At 53.3% G+C, this 21,381-nt stretch overlaps 2 protein-coding genes and 1 long non-coding RNA gene across 4 annotated transcripts in view; 2 read left to right on the forward strand and 1 right to left on the reverse strand.

The window, feature by feature from the left end:
• Positions 1-3,991, forward strand: part of Acvr1b (activin A receptor type 1B) — a 57,378-nt gene extending 53,387 nt beyond the window's left edge. For both annotated transcript variants that reach the window (XM_075960711.1, XM_075960710.1), the window contains exon 9: positions 1,120-3,991. In XM_075960711.1, coding sequence (XP_075816826.1) covers positions 1,120-1,245 — 126 coding nt within the window. In that variant the 3' untranslated portion in view covers positions 1,246-3,991. The remainder of the gene's footprint in view (positions 1-1,119) is intronic.
• A 6,289-nt stretch (positions 3,992-10,280) lies between these two features.
• LOC142843410 (uncharacterized) lies at positions 10,281-12,626 on the reverse strand. The gene is made up of 2 exons (XR_012909626.1): positions 12,434-12,626; positions 10,281-11,195 (listed from the first exon to the last, which is right to left on the reverse strand). It is a non-coding gene; the product is annotated as an uncharacterized LOC142843410 (long non-coding RNA).
• Positions 12,627-12,744: 118 nt separating this feature from the next.
• Positions 12,745-20,341, forward strand: Tamalin (trafficking regulator and scaffold protein tamalin). Its single transcript, XM_075960712.1, has 8 exons — positions 12,745-13,085; positions 14,884-14,933; positions 16,755-16,809; positions 16,913-17,015; positions 18,095-18,188; positions 18,291-18,357; positions 18,547-18,613; positions 19,159-20,341. Exons 1-8 carry the CDS (start codon positions 12,852-12,854, stop codon positions 19,662-19,664), a joined length of 1,176 nt encoding a protein of 391 aa, XP_075816827.1. The 5' UTR covers positions 12,745-12,851; the 3' UTR covers positions 19,665-20,341.
• The last annotated feature ends 1,040 nt before the right edge of the window (positions 20,342-21,381 follow it).

Below are 21,381 nucleotides of genomic sequence, written 5' to 3' on the forward strand. Positions count from 1 at the left end.
AGCATTCCTGTCCCAGGCAGCTCAGATAACAGGGTGCTCAGTTTGTGCTGTTATACACACTAAGTCCTTTGCGGCTATGGTCATTTTTCTGGCCATTAGAGAGTGTCCCTTTGGAGGTGAAGCCATAAGAGAGGTAGTTAAGAAACGACAGAAACAAAAATAAGTAGAACTGGGGGGCCTATCAGAATTGCCTTGGGTGTAGCCCATTGCAAGACCTGGGGTCCATCCCTGTAGAACTGTCAAACTAGAAAAGTGACCCATGGAGATTCAGCCATGGCTTTCAGACTGGGTACCTCAGACAGAGGCAGGCCTGAGGCGGTGGCCTTGGTAGAAATTCTGCAGATAAAAGAGGTTGAGAGGGAAGAATGTGGTGAAGTGATGGAGAGAAAATTTGAATTCTAGTCATAAGGCACCTAAAATGGGGAAGTGGTTGAAATGCGAGGAGTTTTATGATAGACCCTTAACGTCCTGGAGACTTCAGGGACGTGGTCTGCCCAGCACAGGGCACAGGCCCGTTACTCACAGCATTGCTTTTCTTTCTTACTTATGCAGCTTCATTGTAACAGACAAACTTAGACTTGAGGTTCCCTGTGCTGACTTCACATCCGGAGTGGGTTGTAGCACTGCAGTCTACAGTTAGCACACCTTTCATTCGCTCACTGGCCTTTACAGCTGTGCTCATAAGAACCGCTGGGTCTACCCTGGGCAGATTTCAGGTGGAGGCACAGCTCTGATTCTGGAAACCATGCCGGGTAAAGGCTTTCTCTTCAGGTATGAGTAGGGAGTTCACCTCTACCTTTACAGAGCCTGGCCGCTAGGGGGCGTCTCTGCTCCTCAGAACACAATTATGGTCTCACATTTTAGCCAAAGCCTTTGATTGCCTAAGGGAACAGCATTTCCCAAAATACACCTTGGGCACCTTGAAGTGGATTTAGCTGAGTGTGAGGCTGAAAGAACCCACCTTGTGGTGCTGCCTTTCCCTCCCTTACACACCTGCCCCTTAGGGTAGGAAGAGGCGAGGAGATGTTGTGGGTGGTTCTGACCTGACTGACAGGCAGGTGACAACGAGCCAGCACCAATGGCCAAGGCTTCTGTGATCACTTAGGTTTCTCTGTGCAGGCGCTGCGGGTGATGGGGAAGATGATGCGTGAGTGCTGGTATGCCAATGGTGCTGCCCGCCTGACAGCGCTGCGCATCAAGAAGACTCTGTCCCAGCTGAGCGTGCAGGAAGATGTGAAGATCTAAGCTGCTCCGCTGCCTACACAAAGAACCTGGGCAGTGAGGACGACTGCAGCCACCGTGCTTGAGCGTACCGGAGGCCTACCTCTTGTTTCTGCCCAGCCCTCTGGCCAGAGTCCTGGCCCTCAAGAGGGACAGAGCCCGGGAGACGTGCACACTCCCATTTTGGGTTTGAGACACAGACTTTTTATATTTACCTCCTGATGGCATGGAGTCTTGGAGAGCAAATTATGTAGAGAACTCGATGCCGCAAGTTGAACTGCAGTGGGAAATACACAGAACCCAGTGCATCTGGTGCGTAGCCAGGAATGGTAGCAGGGCTCTCCCTGGGGCGGCCCCTATACCTTGTGGTCTGTTGGACTGGAGGTTTTCCTCCAGGGACCAGTCAACCTGGCAGCACGGTATTGAGAAGAACCGGAAGTGTAGCCCCTCTGACAGGCAGTCCTGAGCCACACCATCCCCTCTCCTCACGGACATCTAGAGGGACTGCCACTAGAGAGGCCACCTGCTGCCTGTCTGTCCAGCCAAGTGTGCATGTGCCGAGGTGTGTCCCACATTGTGCCTGGTCTGTGCCACGCCCTTACACGTGTGTGTGTGTCTGTAGGTGCACACTTACCTGCTTGAGCTTTCTGTGCATGTGCAGGCCAAGGTGTGCTGGTGCCTCTGTCACAGTGAGCAGCGTCTGGTTAACTTGGTGCCCTCCTGAAGGTCTCTCCTGTTCCCAGCCTCTGTCAGGGTGGTCCTCTTCTCAGCAGGCTGCTTGCCACCCTGTGTCACCCATTTCAGACCAGAACCAAAGCTGGCCCACTTGTCCATGGTAGGAGAGGCTTTTGGGTCAAAATGAGGGGAGGGGAGCAGGATGAGCAGAGACAGAATGTTGTGCAAGTCTTGGGTGTTGTGTTTCAACATCAGCCGTGGGAAACAAGCCAGCCAAGGGCATCTTCCTCAGCAGCAGTGAGGAAGGGAGGGCCAGAAGATCTGAAGCCAGATCTCAGGACTCGGATTGGAATGTGACATCTGTTTGTCCCACCCCAGAGTCTGCACACTGCAGTGTATATTTTTGGTGGTGGTGGTGGGTTTGGGGTGGGAAGGGATGGGCTGCAGGGAGTGGGGAGGGAGTCGGGTGGGAGGGAGGGAGGCATCCGCATGAGCCTTCTTGTACTGGATTCTCTGATGAGGCTAGAGGGAAGATGAGAGATTGGCATCCACTTCAGGGCCCCTGCTGAAGGGAGCAGTCTGAGCTGAATATGGTGTTTACCTAAGTGTAGTATTGAATGGATTCTGGAAGCTTGGCTGGGGGTGGTGATTTGGTCAGCATATCTTAGGTATATATAACTTTGAAGCCATAACTTTTAACTGGAGTGGTTTATTTTTAATTCATTTTATTTTGTTTTGTTTTATTGGGAAGATCAGGATTTTAACTTTAATACTGTTAAGTTTTTATGAAAGGAAAACCATCTCTATGTGACAATTACCTCTTAGTCTGTTTGTTTTTAAAGAAATCCCTAAAACAAAACACCACAGAAATTCTCTAGAATCAGATGCACATAGTTCAGTCACTGGAACGTTTGTCTTTGCACCTGAGCCTGCTCCCACTCAGCAGTGAGAGTTTTTCCTCCCTGGGGACTTGGTGTCTTGCTTTGCATGCATACCCCATCCCTCGAGCACCCCAGCCTTTTGTGCATTGTCCACCTGGTTGCGCCCTTCCCAGACATTTGCTCAGCAAGTTTGGGGTGAGTGCCTGTGGGGACAGGCTGGCTGCTGTGTGCTGCACCAGGATCATTGAAGGAGGAGCTGAATCGTGAGTGGGTGAGCCCTGTTTTTGAGACCAGAAGGGCCCATGGCCACCGGTTCTGAGAGCCTTTGTGAGCCTAGGATTACGGTTCTTAAGACCACTGAGGAAAAAGGAGCCTATATCCCATCGGGCAGAGAGCAATGAGCCCTGGAGTTTAGAAACCCAGGTGAAACCCCAAAGCACTGCCTTGGTTGTACACCCCTTTCTGCCCCAGGGGAGGCATGAATATACACAGGGAAACTGCCTCCAGCCCAGCTTCTCCTGCCTTGGGCTCCCCGTTTTCTTAAACTTTCTATTTATTTCCTGGTGTATAACTTCTTTCCTTGCATTAAAGGGATCTTCCTTTAATTCTTTGGGCCAATTTACTGGCCATTGAACTATTTCTCTTGAGTCCCAATTATGTCATTGGGGGGAACCTCTTAGCCCACCCCTGCTGACGTCCCGCCCCCACCTGCAGCTGCACCTTGTGATTACAGGTGACGATGGAACTGTAGAGTCCTCTGCTGTCTGCCAGCATACGCCCACAGTGACTCCTGCGCCACTAGCCTGCACTGGGGCCCTTCCGCCCCTGCGTGTAGTCCAGCTCATCCGCCTCTCAGGAAGACTTGAGCAGGTTTGGGGAAATGCCACCCCATTCCACTGCTCTTTCCAGTAAGCTGAGGGTTGGGAGAAACTGGAGCTGTACCCTGATCCACAGGCTACCTGCACCTCTGGATTCTGGATTCACAGACCAAGTCCAAGCCTGTTCTTAGGTCGCCGTCAAGGCTCCTGAATGGCTTTTTCGGTACTTCTGTTTGTTTTTGTACAATTTGTTAGAAAGGACTGTAAAATAGCCACTTAGACACTTTACCTCTTCAGTATGCAAATGTAAATAGATTGTAATATAGGAAATTTTTGTTTTAATATAAAAACGAGCCTGTCCGGTTTCTGCTGTACATTATTAAAGTTTTATTCAGAGCTGCTGTGGTGCTCTCTGCCTTCCATATGTAATGACTTCCCAGGGCTCAGCCAGGGTGGGGATGGCGGGGCCCGTGTGTGCTGCTGACCTGCACATCAGGTCTTCTGGAACTTGCCATGTGACCGAAGCAGCCAGAGGTAGCAGAGACTGCATTGTGCTGTGTTTTTAGCATTTTGGGCTGTTTACCAAAAAGGACATTGGTCCTAATTGATGATGGTCCACTGACCCCAAGGCAGGTAAAGAGCTCCCCCAGTGTTACTTCCACTTGCCAAAGCATGGCTGATGCTCATCACTCTAGTTGGTGCTAGAACCTGGGAAAGTGGAGCCTAAAAATGAAGCCGACTAAAGTCTCATGCAGTAGTCAGCTTTACTCAGAGCATCTGAGGGCAAAGTTCCCGCGAGCTGACACTGTGCACAACCACAGGGACTAGCCGCTTGCGGCACAAACGTGTTTTCCCACAGAGGCATATATACGGATAGCGACAGCCAGTCCTGGTGAGTGAGCTGAATTAAGGTCACCTGGAAGGGGCACGTAAACACATTCCAAGAACAAGTCCGAGTTTTTGAAGAAACAGGTCGCAAGACTCTTGTTTTCTTTGAGTGTTCTCACAAGCACTCAGTTCTCACGACTCCATTCTTGGACCTTGTTCCGGCAGGCTGGGTGTAAATGTTCCAAAATAATGAGCTAGGAGCAGTCTCGGGTTCAGATGGCTCCCTAGGATTCCTTCCACCAGGCACCCAGTTCTGCAGTGTCCCCAAAGATGACTGAAGCTTCATGTTCTAACACCTGGTGCCACAGCTTCTGCCTGCAAACTGCTGCGCACTAGAAAGGACAAGCAGCTCCTGGGTGTCTCTGCAGGTTTCCAGTGCTCTTGTTCTCTAAGCAAAGGCCCATAAGACACGTTTGAGGGTGGCTGTTGTATTGTTCAGTTAACATTAGCAAAGGTCTATTGAAAAGTTACTGTGAGCAGGGACTCAGTTAGTAAAAGCATTTGCATGGTGAGGTGGGAGACCGGGACAGGAGAATAGTCCTCTAACCCACCTCCAGGCCGTGGCATGTGCATGCACAGCACCCTGCCCCAACACACACACAGCGCGACTGTCAGAATGGTAAGGCCTGTGATGCTGCGGACATCGAATTATCTGAAGAGTGAGTCACTTGGTATTTTGTTCCACAGCCATTTTTGACCCCTGGATTTGTGTTTGGATTTTTACAGTCTTGGGAATGTGCTTGCTAAACACAAAGCAAAATTGGGAGTAATTACGGTGCCAGCCACTGCCAAGGGGAACATAAACAGGATGTAACAAGAGTGAGTGGCAGGTTTTGGATGAAGCCAGTCATGGTAGAACTCGGGTTCTGCAGAAAGCAACCACAGCGATAACGGAGTTTTTAGAGGGGTGTATGAGAGACAGGTTTTAAGGCACTTAGTTATGAGGGGAGGCAAATCAAAAGTCTGAAAAATGACCAACAGGCCGGAGCCCCACAGGGAGAATTGGTCCTGCAGTCTTGAATCTGAAAGCAGAGTTCTTCCTTGGACGCCTCAGTGCAAGGCTTTCAACTGTAGAAAACCCATAGACATCCGCAGAAATGCAGTTGTTCGGATAAGTGTCCCCTGAAGGTTTATCTCAAAAGCATGCTCTCCAGTCCCAGCGCCACTGGGATGTGGCGACTCTACGCCCTTGGGAATATGCCCTTGTATTAGTCACATTTTCTCGGTTACAAAGTTCCGACAGAAACAACTTTAAGGAAAGGTTGTCTGAGCACTGCTTGAGAGCATAGTCTGCCCGATGGCAGGAGCTGGAAGATGCAGCTGGTCACTGTGCCTACCCAGGAGCCACAGCGGCTCATTCTCAGCTTCGCTCCTCTTTTTATGCTGCATGGGACAGTGCCACCCTCATTTGAGAGACCAAAGGTGGGGGTGTGGGCTCTGGAGGTTTTGGGCACAGATGAGCTTTTAGCTATTTCCTGAGTATCCTTAGGATTTAAAATACAGGCAGGACACAGAAACGTGTAAGCCAGGCCCCTGGCTTCAGGACTGCTCACCCTGAAGAGGTCACATTTGTACAAATATAAGGCAGATTGGGGCAAAGTCCAATTACAGAGCAATACTGGGCATCCCAGAACCACAGGTGAGGCGTCTAGGGAAAGGAGGACAGGACTGTCCAGGGCCTTCCTTGCTGCAGGACAGATGGTCACTGGGGGAGGCAAGACCGTGGCAAGAACAGACTGGACGCTGAAGAACACAGGAAGGAGGAGGTTGGGGTAAAAGGGACATCTATTTTGAAATAGTCACTGGTCTGCTGACTGAGCAGGGGAGGGGCTCCAGTCAAAGATGTTACCATTCAAGACCCATGAGTGCATAAGACAAGGTAATGGGGGGGGGGGGAACCAAAATATATGCATGTATGAAATTGTCAAAGCATAAAAAGTTAAAAACCAAGCAGAAAAAATACTACTGTGTCTAGGTAGTATAATTCTAGCACTGAGGCCATTTTAAGGCTAGCCTGAGCTACATAACACCTGTCTCTAAATCAAGATGGCCCTGAAGGGTGAAGAGCTGAAGGCATCCAGCCTTCAATCCCAGCACTTGAGAGGCAGAGGCAAAGGAGGGTCTGTGCCAGGCTGGTCCACATAGTGAGTCCGAGCCAGCCAGGGATACAGTGAGACTCTCGCTCACATGATCGGAGCCTGATCCCCGAAACCCACGTAATAGGAGAGAAACAGCTTCCACAGGTTGTCCTCCGATCTCCACACTCACACAGATATACGATAAATAAACACGCGGCTGGAGACATGGAGTGGTAGTTAAAGGCATTGTTGCTCTTGGAAAGAACTGGGGTTCCATCTCAGTGCCCACATGGCGGCTGACAGCTGTCACTCCAGTTCTAGGAGACTCCAGCAGCCTCTCCTGGCCTCTGTGGGCTACAGGCATGCACTTGCATACATGTAGGCAAAACACTCATTTTATAAAATAAAGATAAATCTTGACAACAACACAAATCCAAACATGATCATTTGGCCACATCAAGGCAGCCAGGAATATAAGGGGGTTACCTGAAGCTGTTACAGTGTCGAGAAGGGGCAGGCGGCAGAACTCTGCTGAGACAACTCCCTCTGTGCTACAACACAATTTCCCTCTTGTGTTGGTCTCCAAGTTTTTTAATTGATTTATTTTTATTTTATGTGCATATTTGTCTGTGTGAGGGTGTCAGATCTTGGAGTTATAGACAGTTGTGAACTGCCATGTGGGTGCTGGGATTTGAACCCGGGTCCTCTGGAAGAGCAATCAGTGCCCTTAACTGCTGAACCATCTCTCCAGCCCCCAAACATCTCTTATTAGCTAGCATGCCTACTGTACCATAAGTTAAAACCTACTGGAGCTGGTGGTGCTTAGCTATCATTCACACTGATTCCCAACGATGTATAAAGCTGGTGTGTGGTGATGCGTACGTCTCAGCAGAGAGGCAGGACAGAAGTCCACGGTTATCCTTGGCTGTACACTGATTTCAAGGTCCTGTGATGGAGACCCTTCTGAAAATCAAAATCACCAAAACAAAAGCAAAACCTTACTTTCCACTCTTCACGTAGGGATAATGCCACTGAAGGGTATCTTTTTTTTTTAAGTTTTATTTATTTATTATTTGTACAGCATTCCTTCCATGTGTTCCCACATGGAAGCCAGAAGGGGGTGCCAGATTTCATTACAGATGGTTGTGAGCCACCATGTGGTTGCTGGGAATTGAACTCAGGACTTCTGGAAGAACAATCAGTGCTCTTAACCTCTGAGCCATCTCTCCAGCCCCATGGAAGGGTATCTTAATTTGTTCCTGCTGCCAATCGGTCTGGACCGGATAGGGCAAGCCTTTAATCTCAGCATTTTTTTGAGGCAGAGACAGGCAGATCTCTGAGTTCAAGGCCAGCCTGGTTGACAGAGTGAGTTTCGGGTGAGCCAGGGCTATGTTGTATGATGTTTTACTCTTTTGGTTTTTTTGAGGGTTCCACCACCCATCTCCCAAATAAATCACACACAGAGGCTTATATGAACGCCTGGCCTTAGCTTGTTTCTTTTTTTTTCTTTTTCTTTTTATTTATTTATTTTTATTAGCTTGTTTCTTGCCAGCTTTTCTTAAATTATCCTGACTACCCTTGGCCTCTGGGGTCTTATCTTTCTTAATTCTATATATGTTTTTTTACTTCTTTCTCTGCGGCTTGCTGTGTGGCTGGCCCCTGATGTCCTCCTCTCCTTGTTCTCTTGCTCCTTGGTTCTCCTTCTATTTATCCTCTCTGCCTGCCAGCCCTGCCTATCCTTGCTCCTGCCTCACTATTGGGCATTCAGCTCTTTATTGGGACCAACAGGTGTTTTAGACAGGCAAAGAATCACAGTTCCACAGTTGATCAAATGCAGCATAAACTAAAGCAACACGCTTGAAAGTAATATTTCCCAACAGGGCTACATTGTGAGACACTTGGAGGCATTTTCTCTTTTGAGTCTCCCTCCTTCAGATAACTCCAGCCTGTGTCAAACTGACACAGAACCAGCCAGCACCAGTCCCATGTCAGGACAGAGCCCTGCTGGCTGAACCACCTTCTAAAGACTCTCCCATCACTCCGAGGGCTGAGCTGTGGGACACCAGCATGCAAACACAGCCGGGGTTGTGAGCAAGCACAGGAGTGGCGTGGCCCTGCTTGTCTGTAGGGAAAGTTTGTACTGACGTTTGGGGGAACCTGCAGCAGTGGTGGTGGGGGGACACGACAGGACTGGGAGGAGAGACAGAGCCAGTGGGCAGGGGACACATGGTTTGTGATCAGACACAAACCATTGCAGAAAGGAGAAATTGGCTTCTGCCGGGAGCCAGTGGCAGAGCCTTGGTCTAAAGGTCTAGCATGTGTTTGGGTGTCAGGAGCCTGATGCACAGCACTGTCCCCGGAGAGGAAGCCAGGGATGATGCTACGAAACAGGTGTGCACTTGCCAACAGAGAAGAGCTCTGTGGAGTCCGAGCCCGAAGAGCTGTCACTCTCTGCCTTTCCCACGAGTGCCTGTGCTGAAGGGAGAGTAAGATAATATATACTCCACATCTTAGGAGTGAGACGTTGCTGCCCTGAGGAGAACCAGACTGAGTATCCCTTCTGTGGCTCCAGCCTGGCCAACCGAGGCCCATGGCCTCTGGATGCGACTAGACCATGAGACACCCATATTCAACACAAACTGTCCTGTCTGGCTCCTACCTGAAGACCTCCTCGGAGTCTCATCACTGAGCTGTACTGGATCAGGCCTGCCACTAGAACCTTCCCTTCGCCGGGCTCCAGCACCAGCACCAACACCAGCCCATGAACATTGTTAGGCAATAGAAGTCGTTAAGAAAACAAGCGTTCCCTGCCCAGCCAGCTGCCCCCCAACCCCCCCGCTGTTCTACACCTCCTGCAAGCAGTGATGTCATACAAAACTGAAGCCCAAACCCTGGTGGACCAGAGAGCCAGCTGAGCCCCAGGCCCTGCCCTGCTGCCACCCACCCCCACCCCCAGGGCAGAAGCAGAGGTGGCATCCACAGAGCTGTTCAGCCTTGCCAGTTCTGGGTCCTGAAGTAACTGCTTCACTGAGACTCTAGAAGGCCAGAACTTCCACACTCTAGTGTTCAACTCCCTGAGGGCACCCCAGAGTTTAAGCAGGTCTGTGAGATCATGGAAGTCACTTCTCCCATTTCCTCACAGGGGATTGTGGATTGGTGGGAGACTTGGCAAAGGGTTGTCCTAAGGAAGTGAGAAGGGGCTTTATTCATTAGACGGTCCCTACTAATCCCACACAGTCCAGGTCCCTTCTTAGACTGACCCCATCTCAACCAGGGCAGCTGAAGCCAAAGAACTGGGAAACCTGAACTCCCTGGGAACAGGACACCTGCCTCTGCATTAGCTGCAGACAGAGTATAGATTTCTCAGGAGCAGATCCACAGGGGATTTGCTGAGAGGCATGGGAGGTGGGGGTGGTGGCAAGGGACATCTGGAGTGGCAGGAGGCCTGCTGATGGCTGCAGCAGACTGGAGGACAAGAACAGATGCTAGACAAGGGGCGTGACTAAGGAGATTGGGGAGAGCAGAAGGCTGAGCTCTGGAGCTGTGCTGTGAAGGGAGGTTACTGTTCCCAGAAAACCCAGCAACTGCCTCCAGTCTCCAGTGCATTTCCCCTGCAGCACCTCCTGTAACACCTGCGTTACCCTCTGGGTACAGCGCCACTGTACCATAAGTGAGCCAGGCAGGACCTGGAGATTGAAAGAACACACAAGAGACCTGGGTCATTCGAAAGGAGATCAGCCAATGCCGTTTAATCAAACTTAGGGAAAACCTTAAATACCTAGCTGCTGCACAATGGAATACTCCCAGGCAGGTGGGAAATTACCACGCCCAAGGTGGAGTCAACAATGCCCTATAGCTAACCACCAGACAGGGCAGAGGGAGCACAGGAACAAACAGGAAATGTTGGCTGGCCAGAGACTGTCCTCAAAATGAACCCTGGGAGCAAGGGTAGACCCATGGACCCTACAACCTCCCTCTTTGTAAGTCCCTCACTGTGAACTCAGTGACCAAGTGAGATCCTCCTGACAGGGACAAAGGCTGTGTGTCCAGGTGAGGCAGGCTAGAGTCTGGAGAATTTCCACCACAACGCTTATGACCAGCAGAGGGCATCACCATCCCACAGGGAGGCACCCAGGACTACCCTTCCCCTGCTGGAGAATCCAAGGAGATAGCAGAGAAGCAGGGGCTGATCCCCAGCTGTCGGGAGTCCTGGCTTCCCAAGCCCATCCTCTCTCAGGCTGCTGTTACAGGCAAGAGGGCTTGGACCACACTCATCTTTTCCAGAACGTGAGGCCCCATCCAGTTCTGAAATACTAGGATTTGAGGAAACCATGCCAAGGACTTATAGAAATTGCCTTTTCTGAGTTCACACTTGCTCTGGGTTTTCTAGTACCTTCCTTCTCAGATGAGAACTTCAGTCCCCTGTGCTGGCTTCTCCCTGGAGGTCAGAGGCTGCCGGACTTGCACGAACTGGGACTATGGGGAAGACTATCTGCTCTCCGTCAGCCGGAAGGTCTGTGTCTAAGGCTGTTAGACACAGATTCGTTAAGTAATCCTCTGGAGTAGGGAGGTGGCTCCTTCATAGAAGAGGTTGTGCAGGGTCCTCTTGGGGAGGGGCCTTTCATGGATAAGCACTGGAATGAATAGGAAAGAAACTCTTGGGCCGTCTATCTTTGCAATTCCCCTCCCCCTCCCCCGCTACAGATGTCGTCTGTCAGGAGCAGGCAACAGAAGGTCCAGGGGTCCATCTGTGTTACTGTTCTCAATAGAGTCCCATGTTTCCCCACCGACACTCTCGTGGCCCCTCGACGGATTGCCACTTGGTGGTAAAGGAAGGAGAAACACTAAGGTAGCTAGACCTCAGTTCTAAGGCACCCCTACTCCCAACCCCGTAGGCATCCTGCCATATGGACTTGTGCAATTTCTGAGTGTGGAGGAACACCCCTCCTACCTTCCTCTTGTATGGTGTGGGGGCGCAGGGGTCTGGGGGTGGGCAAAACACAGGGAAATAGCCAGACTGCTGTACTGAAACAGGTAGAAGAAAGCCTTCCCTGGCCTCTGAGATATGGCCTTCTGGCCTTTGCTCCCTCCTGCCCCCGGATGGTATGTGGTATATGTCTTACGTGTGCACAGTACGCTGTCCCCTGCCGGACCAAGCGCCTCTGTTATACCAGGGCCCAGCCAGTCCCTGGTACGAAGCAGGGCCCACTGAAGTCAGAGGAGGTAGGCTGGAGCCCTAGATCCAGGCGGCCTTGTTCGGGACCTCAGTTTTGCCTCAGTGATCCTCCCTCCCCGGCAAGGTGCTTTCTGCCTGGGTGTCAGGGGTAACAGTTTACCTACTTCATAAGGTCGAAGTGCACATGTAGTGGCTCATCTCCGAATGTGGAACCGGCCCTCTCTGTGGTGGCTAGACACTGACCACTTTCCTCTCTCACTTCTTATTTGGGAGTTACACAGACGTGGGCTGGGTCATTGTCTCTCCTGCACTCTAGCAGCCATGGTAACAAAGAGCGCGAGGAATGGTGTCTAAGACAGGATTAGAGAATGGCTCAGCACCCGCCATGCCCCAGCTCTGAGCACCACTGAGGGAAGGGAGCCTGAACTCCAGCACCGGGAGGGGGGCTCTGAATTAAATCTACTTGCAGGTTTCCGCTGTCTCCCTTTCTCCCGGCTTTGGCTGGGAAAGGAAGGAGAAACCCTCATCCCCTCACTCCCACTGCGAGGGGCTTCTGCGGTCAGTTCATAGATGTCTCCCCGTCCTTCTTCAGAAACCATAACCCTCCCCCTGCATGTCCCACCTCCAGGCTTCCCCACCGAGTCTGACCCCCCACCCTCCTTTCCCGGATTCCAAACCTTCCCTCAGCTTATTTACCACTTTTTACTGTGCCCGCATCTCCACGAACCACTAAAGCCATCGTTCATTCCCAAACTTCAAATCTCATCCAACAAGCATTCACAGACTGCTTCCAGGTAGCACGGATTGCCCAGATGTCCGGTCCCTTCTGCTGCCGGGGGTGACTAGGCTTACCCCACTGAGTGCGCAAGTTCCCCAGAGATATCCGAGCCCGGCGGTCTTCGGCGCGGAGGGCGGGGCTCGCCTTAGCGGGTCCCCCACCCCCGGGGCGGTGCCTGCGTGTCGGGGGCGAGGCCATTGGAGGCCGCTCCCCACGCCTCTCGGGAGTCTATAAAGCAAGGCTACACGGGGCCCGCTCAGCTGGACTCCCCCAGCCAGCGCCAACACCGCAGAGCAGAGTGAGCGCAGCCTCCCAGGGGCGCGGGGCGCCGGAGCCATGACCCTCCGCCGACTCAGGAAGCTGCAGCAGAAGGAAGAGGCTGCGGCCGCACCGGACCCTGCTGGTCCGGCTCCCGACTCGGAAGCAACTCCGACCCACTCGGGCCCCCCAGCCGCCGCCGCTCCGCCTGGAGCCCCGGGGGACGAGCTGTACGCCGCGCTGGAGGACTACCATCCTGCGGAGCTGTACCGCGCGCTCGCAGTGTCCGGGGGCACTCTGCCCCGCCGAAAGGTGCGTTCCCTAACCTACGCCCCCAGACTCAGAACCGCGTGTCAGCGCCAGGGCCACCCGCCTCGCTCGGCCCTGTCCTCAAAAGGCGCCCACTCCCGGCTCGGAAGGCTGTGGTCCCCGCCACCACGACGCCCCCAGTTGAGTTGGCTCTCCACTCCACTCCCCACGCGCGAACGCCCCATCTTCTCCCACTCTCCTGCTTTGACTCCGCCCCAGCACCCCCTTTCTCCTCCTGGCTCCACCTGGCTTTCTGCCACCCCCCGCTCATCCTGTCGGTGTCTAGAAACTCTCAGGACCCCCTCGCCGAGCACCTCCTGAAGTTGGAGCAAGAAGGGCTAGGGAAAGAACCCCGCCACTTGCTTCAGACAAGTTGAGGGTCCTGGAGCCCAGGGCGAGAGAGAAACTACTGGATCCTTAGAAGTAGTGCTGCGAATTCCCGAGAACACCCCCTCCGCTAGGACGCCGGGCTTCCCGGGCTCAGGGCCTCACGCTTTGTCCCGCATCGCATCTAAGATGCGGGTTGTGAGAGCACCGCCCTCCTGACTTGAGCCAGGACCGGACGCGGTGGGAGAGGTCACAGGGCAGGAAGGATGCGGGCCGCACCCGCTCGCTCTCTGCGTGTCCTCTCCCCCTCCCCCGTTAGTGAGACTGTTCCTCTGGCCTGGGAAGACCTGAGTACTGAGACCACAGACCTAGGTTAGGGAGAAGGGATGGGTGGCCTTTCCACGCGGCCCCCTCCTTCTCTCCTGGTCCCTGGCTCCCCACTTCACACAATGAACAGCTTGTTGAGAATTTGCATTTTATGAAAATCGGGTTGAAAGACAAAGGGGTCTCTCTGTACTACCCAGTCCTTTCTCCTTGGCCTATTTGGGTACTGTCCCCACCCTGAGGCTAATCTTTGGTTCTGAAAGAGGGTTCCCTTCTCCTCCTAGCTTTGGGGCAGCTTGGGGGTTAGGGAGTGTTACCCAGAGCACAACCCAGGAAGGCCTCAAGCTGTTTTGGCACTTTGGGGGAAGGGCTGATCCCGGATGGGACTTCCTCCATCCTCCAAGAACTAACATCTTAGGAGGGACAGAGTTTGTTTTAGGCTCTCTGGGGCCCTGAAGAGTTAGGGGGGTCTTCTCCAAAAAAGAAACCCCCGTTTCTCAACTATAGTGTGAGACAGGTTTGACTCGAATTTTTTTATTTAGTTATATACTTTGTTAAAAAACAATGCACGGCTTTATCAAGAGACTCAGGTCTATCTGGAGGACACACAGCCCGCTGCATCCACAGCCGGCCCCCAGGCAACCTGTTCTTAGGAGCTTTGGCACAGTACAGCCCTCCTGTCCGAGCTCCTGACTCTCTGCTTTCCCAGACTACTGTCTGTCTGAACCATTAATTGGACAGACCCAGCTGGCTGGGACCCTGGACTTATTAGGACCTTAAGTCTGGTGGCTTCTTACCCTTCTTTCTCTGCAACTAGGGGAAAGCTCCTACCTCAGCTTTTGGGGCCTGGAAGGCCTGGCCCATCAGACATGATCCCAGCAGTGACGATCATTATAAAGTCACCCATCTAGAACCCAGAACAGTTGTGTCCCGGAGGTCCCAGGGTTGGTGTGAACTCCGGGAGGGGGAATAGTAGCCGCACTTGGCAGATAGTTACACCAGCATCAAAGCAGAGGGCAGGTTGGGAGGGAAGACTGGCAACAGGAAGTGGGGTGCTACACTCAGAACTGGGATTCAGGTCAGAGTCTCAGCACCTGCTCAAGGGCATCCCCACTTCTCACTGTCTTTTTCTGGCCATTTTCCTACCCAGGGCTCAGGATTCCGGTGGAAGAATTTCAGCCAGAGCCCTGAACAGCAGCGGTGAGTCACCCCCACCCAAAGCCCCTGCTGTGGTCCAGAAAAGTGAGTTGTTGGGGGAGGGGGAGCACCACACAGCAGCTCAACCCACTCCCCTGGAAGGCATCTTCCATCCTTGAGCATCACTTCCCTGCTGGGATTGAGGGGCAGGTGGGGGTGTGGGCTGTATGAAGGGGCGGCAGAATAAGGGGGGGAACTTTTGAGTCATTAGGTGCTCCTTAACCACCCCCAATCTCTGTCAGTTGCCTCTTCCTGGATTAGTGAGAGGTGGCGGCTAGGAAGTAGGAGACACCGTGGGAGTATCCTAACTTGTCCTCTGTGGCTTCCCTAAGCCCACCCAACCCACCACAGTGGACCCAGACACTATATGACCAGATGTTTGAGTCTGACACCCCAAACCTTTAGTCTCGTGTGGGTCCCATCCCGTGGTCTCATCCCATGGCTGCACTTGGATTTGAGATGTGGAAGGGCTTGGTGCTTACCCCAGGACCCGAAGCTTAGGTTCGTGTCTCATGCCTGATTTGGACCTGGCTTCCCTTGAAATGGGCCAGCAAACTGTGGCCTACTGGACAAACTTAGTTTAATTTTTTTGGTTTTATTTTTCTTTTTGTTTGTTGTTTTCTTTCTTTTTTCTTTTCTTTTGAGACAGGGTCTCTCTGCAGACCCCTGGCTGTAGACCAGGATGGCTTTAAACTCACAGAGATCCTCCTGCCTCCACCTCCCCCGTGCTTAAAGGTGTGCACCACCATGGCCAGCGTATTTTAATATTTTAAAGGGTTGTAAAACAAACCCTTATGACAGAAGCCATATGGGCCACAAAACCTAAACTATTTACCATCTGACTCTTTGTAGTAAAAGTCCACAGACCCTGCCAGGGGCCCAGAAAGCACTGGGACAGACACAGCGCTTCCAGGCTCTCTGCTCCTGCCCCAGAAAACACAGGGCTAAAAGCTCCTTGCGAAGAAGGGGGAGTGAGCTGCATTGGGTGGCAGGGGGTGTGACTCAGGCTAGGAGCTGGAGGCCGGCTCCAGAGCCTTTCTGAGGCTGCCAGACTTAAAGGGGCCTTAGGATCCACTTTATTCTGCCTCTGGCTGGCGGGAAGGAAGGGGAGGGGGTGGGCAGAGGAAACCCTGGACTCCCCCAGCAGGCTAGAATCTGGAGTGGTTCCAGACCATTGTGTCCAGCAGGCAGCCTTCGGTTCGGGAAGGGGTGGCCCCAGGCTCCCCTCCCCCAGCCTTCACATCTGGTGGGCTGGCCACACCACAGCTGGGAGGAGCGGCTGTGGTCTGCGCCCAGCCTCGTGACTGGCCCCCAGGGGGTGGGGCTGTCTTCTCCCCAAAGCAGCTGAGCTAGGATGCTCTTGCCCTGGGGCCAAATTGGGGGCCTCAGTTACTGAGTTGAATAAGTGTCTGGGCTGCTGCTAGGCGGCCACCTTTCTCAGGGACAGCCTTTCCTGATGCCTCCCTCCTCCCCCTGTAGACAGCTGATTTAATTCTGTGCAGCCTTCCTGAGGCCAATTTCAGTTGGGTTTGGGAAGGGCATTCCAAAAATCTGTAAGGAATGAGCTGTCACTGGAGACTCTGGGTCCTCCTGGAATGTTCTAGATCAGCCTTCATCCTGGAGAGCTAAGCTGAGGGGCTGCCACACTCTTGTTTTTGTTATTATATTTTGAGACAGAGCCTCACTATGTAGCTCAGACTCAAATAGAACATCCTCCTGCCTCAGTATCTCAAGTGCCAGAATTACAGATTCGGGTCACCATAGCCAGCTAGCTCTTCCATACTTTCCTGGGTTCTCGTAATCGTTACCCTGTATGTTCTGCAGGAAGGTGCTGACTTTGGAGAAAACGGACAACCAGACCTTCGGCTTCGAGATCCAGGTGGGAAAAACTGGGCATAGAGGGGTGAGGAGTCAGGAGGCCAGTCTGAAGGCTGGGCAGATCTGTTTGCCTCTGTTCTGAGTGTCCTGTTGCTTGTTCACAGACTTACGGCCTTCACCACCGAGAGGAGCAGCGCGTAGAGATGGTGACCTTCGTCTGCCGAGTTCACGAGTCCAGCCCTGCCCAGCTGGCTGGGCTCACACCAGGTAGACCTTGAGCCCAGAACACAGGGCTCTGGGATCGTGGAGAACTTTACTCCTAAGAAGAGGCATTAATGTTTTTTTCTCCTTCATCCTCCAACTTGGAGAAGGCCAAAAAAACAAACAGAATCTGGTTTCAGACCCACTGGCGTTTTAGTGCGGGACCCGTGGAGTTCCTGACGAACAGCAGTGTCGGGAGACGGTTCCCTGAGCCCAGAGCGGAGCCCAGGGAAGAGATGGTACTGCCGCACAGCTGTTCCGCTTCCTGGCAGCTGTGCGGTCCAGCTGGGCAGAGTCTGGTAGAGGAGCGATCTATCAGGTCTTTCAAAATGGTCCATGAGACCGCTCTTCCCTACTCCAGCTGGGCCCCAGGTGTTCTCTGGCCCTTACCTGCTTTCCCACATACCGGCGACACTTTGCTAGGTAGCTCCTGGTTGTCCTTGCTGTAGTCACAGCCAGCATCCATATTGGTTTTTACAGATGGCAAACAAGCATTTAAAGTCTCCAGCAAGCCCTGCCCAGGGTCAGGGCCTGACCTCCAAAAGCTGAAGCTTCACATGCCTGGAGCCGGTGCCAGCTCCCAGCTGGGCACTAATCCCATGCCTTCCCTGTACTGAAGGAGTCTAAGACAGGTCTGGGAGAAACAGATGTAGCTAACTCCAGGAGGAGCATGGGAACCTGGGAGGGCTCCTGTTGGGAGAGAGGGCTTCCTGAGGGTGTGTCTCACAATTTAGCTCTTCTCACATCCCCAGCGCTGAGCCTAGGTTTCTCTCTCCAGCAATCTGGTGGTCTCTGTGCAGGTAGAAATGCTATGGTTTTGTATACTTTTGTTGTATTTTGAGACAGGGTTTTTCTGTGTAGCTCTGGCTGTCCTGGAACTTACTCTGTAGACCAGGCTGACCTTGAACTCACAGAGATCTGTCTGCCCCTGTCTCCTGGGTGCTGGGATTAAAGGTGTGCACCACCACCACCCAGCTAGGTTCTGTGTATTTTAGTTGGGGTAAAAGAAATGCGCAGGTCCCCCCACCATGCAGAAGGGAATTCAGGAATAGTTCTCTAGGTTACCATTCTGCCCTTCCTGGCAGGGGACACCATTGCCAGTGTCAACGGTCTCAATGTGGAAGGCATCCGGCACCGAGAGATTGTTGATATCATCAAGGCATCTGGCAACGTTCTCAGGTATTCATGTCTAGGTGCAGTGCCTAAGGGCTCCTGAGCGCAGCCTCGCGGCGGCCCCTCCGCCTTCAGGCTCGCTCAGCCTTTGTCCCCTCGATCCCTCAGACTGGAAACTCTGTATGGGACATCCATTCGGAAGGCAGAACTGGAAGCGCGCCTGCAGTACCTTAAGGTGAGGACCAAGCCAGGCCAGGTTCTACCCTACTTTTCCCATGTTCTGGCCTTCAGACCCACTCTGAAGGACTCCGTCTTTCTCAGCCTCCCTCAGCCCTGGGACTTCTGTGCCTTCCTCTTGACCTGTGTGTCCCCGTATCCTACCGGTGTCTGCTAGTCCTGACAGTTGGCTGCATGTGTCTTACAGCAAACCCTGTATGAGAAGTGGGGAGAATACAGATCGCTAATGGTTCAGGAGCAGCGGCTAGTGCATGGTGAGTATGTCGGATATCCTGACAGACGTCCCCATCAGTGCTCCCCCCCCTAGAACTAGCAGGCTGCTGGCTCCACAGTGAGAGGCAGAGGTACTGTTTCGGACACAGCATCATCCTAAACTGATACACCCAGTTTTGTTCTCGCTGTTGCTCTCTGGGCATTAGGTTGAACACCGAGAGAGTTGTGATTTGACTTATTTTTAAAAAGAAAACAATTTCCCTTAATCCCAGCACCTGGGAGGCAGAGACGGGGTTCTCTTGAGAGTTTGAGGCCAGCCTGGTCTACATTAGTAAGTCCCAGGACTGCCAGGGCTATGTGGAGAGACTGTCTCCAAAAAAGACGTCTGCGTGTGTCATTCCTTTCTGTGGTCTCCTTTTCTGTCCCAAAGTGGTACTCTTGAGTTTATTAACTCCAGCTTTAGAACCAGAAGGCTGAGACTCAAGGCAGGCCAACAGGAAAGAACTGGATATCCTGCCCATGCCCTCTGACCCTTAGCCTAGGGCACTCAGGATTCAGGAAGCTCCCTCGTCTTCTGTTGACACAGGCCTGGTGGTGAAGGACCCAAGCATCTATGACACACTGGAGTCCGTGCGCTCCTGCCTCTACGGCGCCGGCCTGCTCCCAGGCTCGCTGCCGTTTGGGCCTCTGCTCGCTGCGCCTGGGGGTCCCCGTGGGGGCGAGCGGCGGACCAAGGGGGACACCGACGACGCCGTATACCACACGTGCTTCTTCGGCGGCGCCGAACCGCAGGCGCTGCCACCCCCGCCGCCCCCCGCGCGCACGCCAGGCCCAGGCTCCGCCGAGGCCCCGGCGTCCGTGCTGTGTCCCACTCCCCGCGCCACGCTCAGCCGCAGCGCCAGTGTGCGGTGCGCGGGCCCGGGCGGGGGTGGCGGCGGGGGCGCGCCGGGCGCGCTCTGGACTGAGGCCCGCGAGCAGGCCCTGTGCGGCGCCGGCCTACGCAAGACCAAGTACCGCAGCTTCCGCCGGCGGCTGCTCAAGTTCATCCCCGGACTCAACCGCTCCCTGGAGGAGGAGGAGAGCCAGCTGTAGGGGCGCGGGTGGGCAGGCGGGAGGTATTTATTTATTTATTCATTGTAACAGCCAGTGCAAAAATGGGACCTCAAGAGCCCAAAGCTGCGGGAGAGGGTCCTTGCTAGCTCTGGCAGGTCTGGTCGGTTCACGGCTTGTCTCAGCTGAGGAAAAAGGGAGCCTAGTTGCTTTCTTTCCTCCCCTACATCACCACAGGATCTCTGCAGGGAGAAAATAGACACTGGGAGTTGGGAGAGGTCTGAGGGACCAAAGAGGGCTGTGCAGCCTACAGTCTGGGCCAGTTGTGCCTTGTGGGGGCCTGTCCCAAAAGCCCTCTCCTCAGCTTTACTTGCTCCCCAGTTCTTATCCTTGGGGAGAGGAGATCCGTGATGGATCATTCCCCACCCCGTACACACACACACACACATACACATCCAAGGGGGCAAGGTGCTGGGTCCCTCTCTCAAGTCTTGACCCTAAGGGCTTAACTCCTCTCCAGGGGCCTGTACTAAGTGGGTCCTGCCAGGCAGGGGTCCTGGGTTCTGCGCTCCTTGGGGAACAGGAAAGAGTACATTCAGGTGGGGTGGGGCAGTCTGGACTGTACCACCGTGTTGTTGTTTTTTTTGTTGGTGTTGGTGTTGGTTTTTTTTTGCATATGTTACTTCTAAACCACAAACTATAAAATTGATGGTATTTTGCATCTGTGTCAGCGTGGTAACTGCCTGTGGGGGAGGACTGTGCTCAGGCAAGCTCCGACTCCACCATGCAGCCCCCTCCAAACACACACAGGCGGCTGCCTTTTACTTCTTTCTTTTAGCCTGAAGCCAGGGAAATTGTCTAGGGGATTTTAATGAACATGTACTGGCCTGAATTGCGCGCCACCCCCCCCCACACACACAACCCGAGCCTCCTGTTGGCGACCATTTTGAAGCTTTCCTCCCCAGATCCTCACAGCAGACATAGGGGTCTCTTGTCTAGACTCCCTTATATCTCTGTGGGAAAGCCTGGCTCACTGGGGGAGCACCTGAGGTTCACAGACAGCCACTGTCCACCCACCCTGTGACAGGTTCAGTCCCCTGTCCCCAGTCGGCCCATTCTTGTGAGCCATGAGCGTCTTATTTCTGGGCCCCTTACTGCTCTGGATGCTGGCTACAGACCTTCCTGGTCTCTCTCTGCATTTGATATTCCACAAGTGTCTCCTACCTCTCTAAGGCCTGCCCATCAGTCACATGTGGCCACGCCCCCTGTTACATCACCATCTGGAACTGTCTTGACTTTGTGGGTTTAGCCTTTGGCCTGCCCTCCCCACTCACAAGGTCGCTTGCTTCTGGCAACAGAGCCCAGGGACTTTCTGCTTCATGTGCTGCCCAATCCTAGTACACAAGACCCTCAATACAGTGTGTTCCAGGTTAGCCCCAGAATGTCACCACGTGTCTTGAAACCTGCTGAGTGACAGACTTGGTAGTCACAAGGCAAGGTAGCAGCAGAATAGGGCCTGGCACCTGAGACCCCTTCTCCATGTCAGTGGCCAGCATTCAGCTGTAGCTTTGAGAGACGTGCCCTTCTCTTCCGTGTGTGGACATCATTTCTGCCCCCATTCTTAGGGTCACCCTTCACACAGCTATCAGGTGACCCTTCCAAAAGCAAGCCCAGAGATGGCACCTGAGCACTTGGGAGGTGGAGGCAGAAGGAGCAAAGATGTCAGACAGCAAGTTAGGCCAGCCTGGGCTACCTGATT

The sequence above is a fragment of the Microtus pennsylvanicus genome, chromosome 2, assembly GCF_037038515.1.
Source record: "Microtus pennsylvanicus isolate mMicPen1 chromosome 2, mMicPen1.hap1, whole genome shotgun sequence".
Lineage (NCBI taxonomy): Eukaryota > Metazoa > Chordata > Mammalia > Rodentia > Cricetidae > Microtus > Microtus pennsylvanicus.

Excerpts from the sequence above, each read along its gene's own strand:
- Tamalin (XM_075960712.1), top strand. The coding sequence starts at position 12,852 with ATGACCCTCCGCCGACTCAGGAAGCTGCAGCAGAAGGAAGAGGCTGCG. Across the intron at positions 17,016-18,094 it reads GCTGGCTGGGCTCACACCAG|GGGACACCATTGCCAGTGTC; the intron begins GTAGACCTTGAG and ends CCTTCCTGGCAG. Across the intron at positions 18,614-19,158 it reads GGAGCAGCGGCTAGTGCATG|GCCTGGTGGTGAAGGACCCA; the intron begins GTGAGTATGTCG and ends CTGTTGACACAG.